Below are 12,511 nucleotides of genomic sequence, written 5' to 3'. Positions count from 1 at the left end.
TATAAAAAGCCTACCTCAATTTCAATAAAAGAATTTTTAAAAGGCCAACGTGCCTATGCTTTGTCTTTCCTTGACCCTGGGCAAATGAGTTTAATCTCAGTCTGGCTATGATCTCTTTCACTGCAGGTGAAAATCGAGCTCCCAACACAACTCCATGAGAAACACCATATTTTGTTTTCTTTTTATCATGTCACTTGTGATATAAATGCCAAAGCTAATGCCAAGAAGAAGGAGACGCTGGAAACATCAGGTACTGACAGGAAGCATTGTCACACAGCTTTCCACAGGGTCTGTGGGACTTGGATTGGAGAGCATTTTACAGCTATGACTTATTACATTTTTAATGAAGTTTCATATTCATAAGTGACACATAACTTTGTGTTTAGTCCTCACCATGAAGGTTCGCACTCAGAAGTCTTCTCTTTGTTCTTCCTCTGCACAGTTGGATATGCTTGGCTTCCCCTCATGAAACATGACCAGATTGCTTCTCAAGAGTACAATATCCCAATAGCAACAAGCCTGCCTCCTAATTATTTAAGCGTTCAAGATTCTGCAAGCGGAAAGGTATTGAGTGATGTATAATTTAAGAGAAAAAAGAAATACATGAGCTAAATGGCATGCAGTTATCTTCTGTCTGCCATTTAAATTAACCCAAAGGCCATGGTGTATGCATCCATTGGAGTGAGGAGTCAGATCCCTACCATATATCAAGTGTCTTGCTTAGTTTATGGCCAGGAGAAATACTCTATTAGAATGGCCCCTGATAGCACATCCATCTCCCTCCCCAATATTGCCCAATGTATTTGCATCTTTTATATCCCATCTCTACAGTCATAGAAGATTAATGGATCAGGACGGCAAATTAACATAAGCTGAATAACCTGTGTATTTTCTTTTCTCCAATTTCTGCAGTGACAGTAACACACTCTTTTTTGCAGCATGGTGGGAGTGACATTAAGTGGGTCGATGGTGGGAAGCCGCTCTTCAGAGTGTCAACATTTGTGGTGTCCACAGTGAATACTCAGGTGAGCACGTTGTCCTGAAATAGAGCATCAGTCCTCACATGTGCAATCATGGGGGGCTCCTGGATTCATTCTGTCACATGGTGTCAGAAGATAAGGTGATTGAAAACTGCAAAGGCAGAAGACCCGCAGCATAATTGTGTGCCTCTCCCAGGAAAGATAGATGCCCCAACACTTCAGCCCAGGTGCCACCATAATGGGGACGAGAATATCGGAGGTGTCTTTGTCAGGATGATGCTCCCACCCCCCGAAGTATGATTTGCTTCCCCAGACAACACTCAAGTGTTAAGAATGGGAAAGGTTAAAATGAAAGACTTTGGATTGCTACCTCAAAACTAAGTCTAATCCCAGGGCCTACCCAGCGCTCTGAATGGGAAGGCCATGACATGGGCAGAATTGCATTTGAGAGCCTCCTCAGCCAAAATTCTGCCTCAGTGACCCTGCACCAGTCACCCCATCCCTGTAGTCAGTATGTCATTGGGAAAATGGTGACAATAAAGTCTACCTAGGGTTTGGGGAAGATTGAAAAGAGGAACCCCGTGTGAAAATATCTCAGGAACTTCAAAATGCTACACAATTGTAATTACAGCCATTGCTAAATTACCACAGACTCACCCCTTCCGTTGCAAGGCCGCTTATTTTACTACAATATAAGGCCTTTTATGATTATAAGTTATAAAGTACAAATAGATGATCACAAGTACCTTGACTATGTATTTCTCCTTTCTTAAATTTGGTGTGTTACTAATTACTTGGTTGCTAAGAAACATGAAACAATCCGGGTATTACATACATACTGGATCAGAATTTCTCAAAGTAACCTCTAGCTCCTCAAGCCAGATTTAGTTCTCTTCCCCAGTCCTCTGCTCAAACTCTTCAAACCCATCTTATCTCTGATGCCATCTGCCTTGGGCAAGTCCCACAGAATGGCCCTTCCCCACCCAGTCCTGCTTTTCTGTACCTCAGAATACCAAGGTCTCTTTCTCACACTTCCGGCCACTTTCCTTCCAACACCTCAGGTGTCTGTCTGACTCACCACCACTCACCTTTCTCTACTGCCACTTCCACCGCCCACATACTCATTGCCCTGTGGGGGACACATTCCTCTTTCCAGAAGCACAGTACTTACCTCAATGGTCAAACGCCCAGGCCCTCTCGTGCACCGTGCGCTCCATCTGCCTAGTGTCCCCTTTGACACTCAGTGCTCCTCACCAGGAAGGCAGTCTTTCCTTCTCTTTCTCCCCTCCCCACACTGGCCCGGTCAGTGCCAACCCAGCCTTCAGACCTAGGCTCAAATACCACTTTCTCAAAGAAGCCCCTCCTACTCCCTGACCCCTCAGACATGCTGCGTCATCTTGTCATGCACCCATTTGGCACCCTGCTTTCCTGTGAAGCACTTACCTAACTGTGACCAAGTAGCTATGTGTTGAAATTGTGGTATGGTGCTTGTCTCCCTGGTGGAATGGAAGCGACTGGGTTTTCCTGGCCCCCCACTCTCCTCCACGCCCGCCAAGGGCCTGACGCATAGTCAGCTTTCACTAAGTAATCGGCCGATAGATGAATAAATGAAATGACACTGAAAATATCACACACACATACACACACACACACACACACACACCAGAGGGAACACTGAGGGAAACCCAAGTCACAGATGCCTGTCTAGAATCGACAAATTCCAGGGAAATATCCACAATGTGTAGCTTCACTAGAATTCTGTGTCTCACTTTCTGACTGTATAACTCTGACCATGGCTCAGAACTTAGAGACTTTCCAAGGTGCCACCTTCTTCAGGAAATAGCATTAAGGGGTATATTGGTTTGCTCTGGCTGCCATAACAAAATACCACGGACTGGGCAGCCTAAACCACAGAAACGTATGTTCTCACAGTTCTGGAAGCTGGAAGTCCAGTATCAAGGTGTTGGCGAGGTTGGTTTCTTCTGAGGCCTCTGCTTGGTGTGTAGGCGGCCATCTTCTTGCCGGGCCCTCTTGTGGTCTTTCGCTCTGCGCCAACACACATCTGGTGCCTGTCGCTGTGTCCAAATATCCTCTTTTACAGAGACATCAATTATATTGGATTCGGTCCACCCTAACTGCCTCATTTTAAAATTTATAATTATCTGTTTAAAGATCTTATCTTTAAATATGGTTACATTATGGGGCTCCTGCGTGACTCAGTCGGTTAAGCGACCGACTTCAGCTCAGGTCATGATCTCACAGTTCGTGAGTTCCGGGCTCTGTGCTAATATCTGGGAGCCTGGAGCCTGCTTTGGGTTCTGTGTCTCCCTCTCTCCCTGTCCCTCTCCCACTCACGTTCTGTCTCTCTCAAAAATAAATATTAAAAAATTTTAATATGGATACATTGAGTTAATGGAAGTTAGGACTTCAATTTACAGATCGTGGGAGAACAGAATTCCTCCATAATGAAGGGTACATTTTTAGCTCATCAGGTTAGTGTGAACTTCCTCATTTTTTATTAGTTCAGACACTTTATGTCTGAAAATGTCCCTCTGCATTTTAAGAGTACACCTTCTTATGTGTGTTAAGAAATATGTAAGAAAAATACATAGAATTCTGGGGGAAAACCAGGAAGATGAAAGAAGGCAATTAAAAAAAGGGGGAGGGTGGCACCTGGGTGGCTCAGTTGGTTAAGCGTCCAACTTCAGCTCAGGTCATGATCTCACGGTTCATGGGTTCGAGCCCTGCATTGGCTCTGTGCTGACCGCTCAGAGCCTGGAGCCTTCATCTGATTCTGTGTCTCCCTCCCTCTGCTCCTCGCTATTCTGTCTGTCTGTCTCTCTGTCTGTCTCTTTCTCAAAAGTAAAAAAAACATTTAAAAATTAAAACAAAAATTTTTTTAAAAAAATAAAGGGAACAGAGGAAAGGAAAGTGCTTCTCCAGCCACTGTCATGTGGCTAAGAAGGAAAACATACCCATAAGGAAAAATAAGAGAGGTCCAAGCGGAGCCTTCAGCATGCCAGAATGTCTAGTGAAAACGAAAATGTTCAGACTCATTCCTTAATAAAGTACCTGCTCATCAACGCATTGGTCCAACAGAAATACTCACCCCCCACCCATCACCAGGATCATTACACAGTTTATGTGTCACCAGAAATAAACACTTTCTTTGCTGTTTCAGGATCCCCATGTGAATGCATTTTTCCGACAGTGCCAAAAAAGAGAAAAAGATATGTCTCAGTCACCTACCTCGAATTTCATCCGCTCTTGTAAGGTAAACATGACCTGCAAACCATTTGTGTTTCCAGGGCAGAAATGGGCAAAAGGGGCCTTTACGGTTTCCAATGAGTAGCAAAGAGATTATTGTCATTGAAGGTTTTTAGATGCCTTATCAATTTCAGAGAGTAAATGGTTATTTCTCAATTCCCAGCTTTTGTGTGTTGTTTAAAAACTAGCAGAGGTCAGGTTCTTTCCAAAATAGAAATGATTGAAAAATCAGGATCAATTGATTTTAAATTAAATAATTCTATAAAGTGCCCCTGCCACATCACCCCTGTGCCTGTGTGCCTTGCCAAGTGAAATGAAGAATAAAGCCAGATGAAGGTGAGCTATAGCGTTCATATTTGAGTTCTAAAAAAATCAGCAGAATGTGCTTTAAAATTAATCAGTGCCCTTTTTTTTTCTACCAATTTACTATAGAACCTATTGAATGTGGAAAAGATTCACACAATCATGAGTTTTCTGCCTATCATCTTGAATCAGCTCTTCAAGGTGCTGGTACAGAATGAGGAAGATGAAATAAGCACCGCCGTGACCAGGTACCTAGTGCACGGTCTTGGGAGAAGAGAGCTTATAGTCCACGGTTGCACAAAACCTAGTCTAAGAGAGGCCACCTGCTTACACGTGGCTGCATTTCATTTGGACACAGATCTCAGATTTTAAGTATTTACCATTTTTGAGTTCTTGCTTTCAAGTCATTTGTTAGTATCATTTGGATAAAGTTTTATACCTCTTTTTTTTTAATATTTCTTCTGTTTTATACATAAGCTTTTTTATTTTGAGATGATTATAGACATGTATGCAGTCATAAGAAATAATGCAGAGAGGGGCCACGTTTCCTTTACCCAGTTTACCAATGGCAACATCTTGCAAAACTGTAGCACAATATCAACATATCACCACCCGGATATTGACAATGATGGAATCAGGATAGAGAACAATTTCCATCACCATGGGGATCCCTCATGTTGCCCTTTTATAGCCATGATTACTTCCATCACATCGTCACCCCCACCCCTTATCCCTGGTAACTACTAATCTGTCAAATTTTAGATAGGTGGATAGATGATAGATAGATAGATAGATAGATAGATAGATAGATAGATAGATAGATAGATGATACAAAGGAGAGTTGAGGATTTTTCCAGTTTTTGGTAGATTCTGGGTGAACACAGATTTGATTTTTCAGATTAAGAGCCAATGCAATTGCTGAGTCATATGATAATTACATATGTAGCTTTTTTTTAATGTCTATTTATTTATGAGAGAGAGAGAGAACACATTGAGGGGAGGAACAGAGAGAGACAGAGACACAGAATCTGAAACAGGCTTCAGGCTCTGAGCTGTCAGCACAGAGTCCAACATGGGAACTGAACTCATGAACTACAAGATCATGACCTGAGCCAAATTTGGTAGCTTAACCCACAGAGCCAGCCAGGTGCCCTGCCTGTATAGCTTTTAAGAAAATACTGAATTAATTGTTTTTTCTAGAGTAGCTGTACCATTTCGCATTCCCACTATACTTTTTTCTTAATTTTTCTTTAAGTGTTCTCACTTTAAATTTGTCTATGCTACATTCTTCCAACATTACTAATCTAATGACTTTAACAATCATAATTTCCTCTCTATAGAGATACTGTTTTAAATTAAAAGATCTTATATTTCTTTGTTCAATTTTTTAAAAATAATAGTCACAGAATTCTGGAAAGAAAAATTGCTGTTAATATTGAAATGTGTCCAGAAGTGTCCTAGCTCATAAGCATATTATTAACCTCTTTCAGAATGAGAGTCTTTAGCATGACTTTTTTTTTTAATTTTCATATTTAAATGCAAGTTATATAATATACAGTGTAGTGTTGGTTTCAAGAGTAGAACCCAGTGATTCATCACTTACATGACACCCAGTGCTCATCCTAACAAGCACCCTCCTTAATGCCCATTCCTCACTTAGCCCATACTCCCACCCAGCTCCCCTCCAGCAGTGCTGTGTGTTCTCTGTATTTAAGATTCTCTTGTGGTTTGCCTCCCTCTCTGTTTTTATCTTCCTTTTCATTTTTAAAGCAGAGTCTTGAAGCTCTGAAAAGTTAATGCCTAACCTTTCCTCAACAGCCAGTTCTGGGCCCAGATTAGAAGTCCCCAACTGTGCCTTCAACTGAGGCTCTTTCCAGTGTGAATATGTGGGTCTTTGTTGACAAGACTCCTAAATATTTCGGCCGATAGATCTGTTGAAAATCTGAGACATTCTAAAACATCACAGCTGTGGAGCAACTGGATGTATGAATGTGAAAAACAATCAGCCCACACCACCGTTGCTACTAGAAACACATCACCAGCTAAGGAGGGAAATAAAAAATGAAACCCTGAATCTTAACCTAATTGCTTTTCACAAAAAGCATGTATGGCGCCTCTGCGTTGAAAGGAAAGGTCCTCTTAAATGGTCTATGATAATTAATTGGAAGTTAAAGGTCTTAAGTTTTAATCAGGTACTAAAACTGAATCCCTTTTCCAAGAAGACACCGTCAGCAAGCACCCAAGCCATAAAAGTCTCCAGTGTGATATTGCCCAGAAGATACTGCTTCTATCTTAGTGTTTAGAGGTTGAGATTTCGAGGTTGGAAATAGTTAACAGGTAACATGAATATTAAGTACCCCATATTGAGGGATGGGAGGGGGAATCTGAAATTGGTCCATGCGTTCATTCAGTATCTGTTAAATACCCAGTTTATAGAACACACCAGTCACAAGCCAAGTGGTATTTTCCTGCCTTCTCCAGAAAGGCCACTGAATGGTTTTGTTTTTCCAGGGTTCTGACCGACATCGTGGCCAAGTGCCATGAGGAACAGCTGGACCACTCCGTCCAGTCGTACATTAAGGTATGAAATCAACACTCAGACACTGGGCATATCCCCTTGTGCTGTGTGGTTTGTCTCATTTCCTGTCTGCAGTAAGTGGGCCGTTTCTCCCTTTAGCTGGATGGGGCTTACCGCAGCAATATCAAGCATTCCTCTTAGCTACTTAGAACTCCATCTCCTCACATTGATAATCCAGATGTGTTGTTTAAATATATAAATAACATGTACATGTGCAAATTAATATTTTCTGAGGAGAAAGAGCAAAGAAAGAGAAGAGAATGAAAAACGTTGCCCTTTTGAAGTCAACATTCTAAACAAATGCAATTCCTGTGTATATCTAAGGACTATTTTACCTGTTGGTTTGTTGAATGCTCTGTGTTTCTTCTGTAACATTTTCTTAGCTCTTTTTATTGTTTTCTCAGGCATTATTTCATTTTCCCAGTTACTGTATATTTGTACCTGCTTCTGGTATGTTAAGTCCTTTATCTTCGGGCATGATCCACTAGCCCATTCCATCAGTGTGGTCTGCTTCCTCCCTTCCTCCAGCCTCCTTCACCAAGTGTTCACTTGGACGTGTTCATATTCTCATTTTCAGTCGGCCTGTGACTTAATGCCAGTGAACTTGTGATGATGTTTGCATATTAGAGTCTCTGCCTAAATGTCCTCTTCTTAAATGAAAAGAAAGAATCCATCCAGACATAAATAAGAGTGCCTTATATTACTTGATAACGCATGATGGAGCTAAATTTCTATTTTTAGCGCATACGATTAAACCTTGTTGACACACAGAACTTTTTTAGTTAAAAGAATGTGTTCCATTAATGTATACAAATGGACATATACTTATATATAATTTAGGTGTCTAGAAAGGCGACTAGAGAGGAATTTGGGGTCTTTTGTGTTAGAAACTTGTAAAAAACAAAAACAAAACTCCTGTGAAATTTCATTCTGGAGTGAATCCCTCTGTGATGCCATCAGTGAGGAATTTGTTCATTGCAGTTTTAGATCTACATATTTTCTACCTGCCAGAAATGTTAGATAATCTTCCCAAATACCTAGGTATGAACGTGTGCTCTTTCTTAAGATAGTCCATATGCCAAAAATAGTCAGTTAATTGACAGTTATCTACCTATCATATAATTTTACCCCGTAAGATCTACATTTCAGTTGTGGAAAGCCAGTTCGACCTACAAATGCTTTTTTAGCTTGTTCTCTGAGACAGAGTCGTAGCATACTTTAAGCAGGTACTGATGAATTTATGTCAACAGAATCATCTACAGAACTTTCATTCTCTCAGTGCTTACCCTGCGTTTTCCATTTCAATCTCCAAAGGGGCAAAGAAGAAAACAATTCCCCAGTCCATATTATGCAAAGGCATCTCCATTTCAACCCCAAGTCTTTACCTTGTTCCAATGGAATCATTTAAAATTACATTAAGAAACCCAGGATGTTGTGACTGTTTTTGTGACAGCCAAGGCAAGTTTCTCATGAAAACCTTAAGTCAGCTCTCAGACTCATTCTGTGATGTTCTTGGAAAGGTATATTGAAATGCATCCTGGTATGGCCTTTATTTTTGACCAGGATGTTTGAAATCTCCTGGTGAGACCATTTGATTTTGTAATATAGAAGACTGTTTATTTAGTTTGATTTGAAGTGGTCGAAATCCAGAAATATACCTAAGTAGAATTTCAAGCTGATAATAATTCCTAAAGATATCTTATAAAAAATACTTTCACATATCTAAAGTGAACATACCCTAATAGTATCAAAGGAATTTTACTCTAGAAAGAACACTAAACTAGCAAGTGGGAAATTAGATTCTAGTCATGGTTAAATAATTAAGTAGAGCATCCAGCCTCTCGGGACTTCGTTTTTACTCCTGTGAAATGAGAATGGATGGACCCAATGAACATCCAGTTCTATGATTCTGTGATTGGACCCCCATTGCTGTTCATGGTTGACAGCCTCACCTTGACCAAGGGGTCCCATTTTTTTATCCCCGGTGAGAAATAATTATTTTTTAACAGGCAGATAGATATTAAACCCCATACCTAGGTGTGTAATAAAGACTAATGGGCTGGTACCAATATATGCTTTGATATCTTTGAAAGATGTGATATTCAGTGGAATTTACATATATTCAGAAGCAAACTAAACACCATTTCAAGTTCAGTGGTGCTAAATGCTGCTAACTCACCCCATCTACAATGTCCAAAATGCATACATACACCATGTCTTTTTCAAAGATGTGTGTCTATAGCCAATCTAATTAAATGCCATGGGTTATAGCAATTCATGACCCTGGCATGTTCCAGCCAATATTTTAAAATAAGAATATCCCAGAGCTAGTTGTAATGCTGTTGGGGCCAAATAACAGGGCATGGGGCTAGGGAGTAGGTAATGATATTACCCTCCCATGAGTGGTAATTCATGAAGGGAAAAAATCATATTACTCTTGATTGTAGCTAGTTTCAGGCATCTCTTAGCTTTGTCTTTCTCCTCTGGGATGAGCTTGCAGAAGTCAGCCTCCATCGGGACAACTTAGGTGTCAATGAGCGCATAGTTTAAAGAAATAATTATAGATCCAAATGTGAATGTGCCTCTTCTTTGGGTTTCTTGCCTGCCTTCACGCTTGATTATAGCAAAGGCTGAGCAGTGAATATTATGAAGAAATGACCTTCCTTGAGGCTAACCCAATTCATAAGTAAAATGTTATAATTCCGTGGTGAGCATTTTATATTTAAAATATGTGCATAAATTGGTCCTGATAGCCTTAAAGTATATGAAGAAATATTGAAAACTAAAAACCATCGTATGCACTCAGAAGTGCATACAAAAGACAGTCTTTTGGGAGAAAAAAAGGAAGTAAGCAACATTTGTTATCTTACTGATGGCCGACATTCATGGACCCTTCGATAGCTGTGTCTGAGCATGACATGCTAGAACCTGGGCGTGTGGGGAGCTCACTTACTGGCCTCTGGAAGGTACCTGCTTCCCCACTTGGCTATTTGAGTGGGTGCTCTACCCTTTCAGGATGAAGAAGTGCTACCATGCCACCTGTTACCAGTGGAAGGAAGGAGAAGGGGAAATGTGCCCTAAGTAGGTGGGTCAAAGCCCTCCTTGTTTCCTTGAACCTGCTAAATTGCTCTCTGACTCTTCCTTTTGATTTCTACACAAAGAGTTTCAAGGAGAGCTTAGGTGAGCCAAGCCCCACCTGTGCAAAGCCCTCACTAGGAACAGTTGTGTGCTCTCTTACCATTGGGCCTGCATATATTTCATGACAAAATATGGCATGAGCAGATAATTTTGAGATACAAGTTATTCGTGTAACCTAATTGTTGAAGCTTTGAGGTATTTTTACGTCTTTAACTTTTTTCACTTTTTGGATTTTCTTCAGTTCGTGTTCAAGACCAGGGCATGCAAGGAGAGAACTATCCATGAGGAGCTGGCTAAAAATGTGACTGGTCTTTTGAAATCCAATGACTCCACAACAGTAAAGCATGTCCTCAAGGTAAAGAATATAAAGGCAACCCTTTCATTGTTAGCACGAGGGATGGCTTGCTCCCACTCCTGGAAGGCGAAGGGACTCATCAATTTTCATAGGTCATTTCTCTTATAGTTTCTAGCCTAAGCATCATATTGAAACTGCCCCACATCAGAACATTAAGCAAAAGAGATCTGTGTCAAAAGAACAGAACTAGAACAGGCCCCAGTTAAGTCTGTTGGCCTAAAGACAAAATGCATGACCATTAAGAATAATCTGAAACACTCAAAAGTGCTAACTGAAGCAAAAACAGTTTGTAGGGTTTTTAGGTATAGTAGAAGGAAATGTACTGACAAAAGAGTTAATGATGTATTAGTAAATATACTGACAACAGACAAGCAGCAGACAGAACAACCACTGTTTGACCCTAGAATGTTGAAAAACACATGCATTTATGGGCACATAAAGCAGAGACGGCCTGGGGCACCTGGGTGGTTCAGTCAGTTGAGCATCCAACTCTTGGTTTGGGGCTCAGGTCATGATCTCACAGCTCATGAGTTCAAGCCCTACTGTTGGGCTCCACGCTGACAGTACGGAGCCTGCTTGGGATTCTCTCTCCCCCCTTTCTCTGTGCCCCTCCCCTGCTCATGTTCTCTCTCTCTCTCCACCCCCCCAATAAATAAACTTAAAGAAATAAAAGGAAGAGATGGCAAGAAGCTTATAAAGAGATAACTCTAAATTATTCTAGAAGAATGGATTTACTCCCCAGCTAAATTAATTATCTACCATGAATTGACAGATGGATGATTGATTAGTAAGTAGCTGGAAAGAGAAGGTGGGATCAATAAGCATCAACATGAGTTCCCTAAACTCAAATTATTCTAGCTCAAGCAGTTTGTTTAAATTAGCCTTATGAGTATATTCATTCTGTTTATGCAACAAAAATGCTCCAAGTGCCCCACCCCCATGGGACAGGCACCAGCCTCCGCATTTGGCAGGCATAAGAGGATAGAATAAAGACCTCTGCTCTTGGGAAGCCTACATTCTGCTGGGGGATAAAAACAATCAATCACAGACATAATAACCAAATTAATTAAATTGTGTGTTAGAAGGTGAGAAGTGCTATGGGAGAAGAAAATATCGGGCAGGTAAGGAGAATCGGGAACGCTGGGGGTACACAGTGAGGTTTGCAGTTTAAATAGAATGGTGAGGTTAGAGCTCACGGAGAAGGCAATACTTGAGCAAAAAGTGTAAAGGAAGTGGGGGAGCTGGCCACGTGGATGCTTGGAGAATGGTAGAGGTAGAGGGGACACGTGTATATAATGACAAGGCAGCAGCATGCCTGGGGTGCCAGAGGGATGGCAGAGAGGCCAGTGTGGCTGGACCCAAGTCAGGGAAGAAGAGAGGAGGAGAGGTGGGGGTGGGAAGCAGTGGCTGGCAGGTAGCATAAGGCCTTGTGGGCTACTGCGAGAGCTTTGGTTTCCACTCAGCAAATGTGGGGGGCATTAGCGGGTTTCGAGCAGGGGAGTGACACGAGCTGACCTGAGTTTAAAGGGGCACCATGATAGCTGTGTAGAGAATCCATTCTAGCAGGAGTGGGGGTGAGGGTGGTGTCAGGGTCTTCAGGGCACTTCCTGCCAGAGAAGCAGGGTTCTACGGGGAGAGTCCATGCTCAGTTAAAAGATGAGGTGAAGGGAATTTTGGAGAAATTACGTCTTCAGGAGATTTTGGTGCTGTTGGGCCATGCCTCCCAAAAGGAATGTCAGGAGGATGTCGGGAGATAGGAAGCAGTGGGATGTAGGGATGCAAAAAGGAATATGCGGTGCCTACAGAGAGGACAAGAAGGTGAAGCTTCTGGGGCCTGGGTGGCTTAGTCGGTTAAGCGTCCGACTTTCGTTTAGGTCATGATCTCGAGGT

The 12,511-nt window shown here is 41.6% G+C and overlaps 1 protein-coding gene across 5 annotated transcripts in view; it reads left to right on the top strand.

Annotated features, from left to right (window-relative positions):
* Positions 1-12,511, top strand: part of DOCK10 (dedicator of cytokinesis 10) — a 271,622-nt gene that overhangs the window by 193,889 nt on the left and 65,222 nt on the right. For all 5 annotated transcript variants that reach the window (XM_039236824.1, XM_039236822.1, XM_039236826.1 and 2 more), the window contains exons 20-26: positions 127-250; positions 443-564; positions 939-1,025; positions 4,162-4,254; positions 4,680-4,798; positions 7,062-7,131; positions 10,508-10,621. In XM_039236824.1, coding sequence (XP_039092755.1) covers positions 127-250; positions 443-564; positions 939-1,025; positions 4,162-4,254; positions 4,680-4,798; positions 7,062-7,131; positions 10,508-10,621 — 729 coding nt within the window. The remainder of the gene's footprint in view (positions 1-126; positions 251-442; positions 565-938; positions 1,026-4,161; positions 4,255-4,679; positions 4,799-7,061; positions 7,132-10,507; positions 10,622-12,511) is intronic.

This window comes from Hyaena hyaena, unplaced genomic scaffold (assembly GCF_003009895.1).
Source record: "Hyaena hyaena isolate Hyena2069 unplaced genomic scaffold, ASM300989v1 scaffold_117, whole genome shotgun sequence".
Taxonomy (NCBI): Eukaryota; Metazoa; Chordata; class Mammalia; order Carnivora; family Hyaenidae; genus Hyaena; species Hyaena hyaena.
The sequence above is the reverse complement of the archived record's forward strand: the minus strand, read 5'-3'. Positions and strand labels throughout refer to the sequence as shown.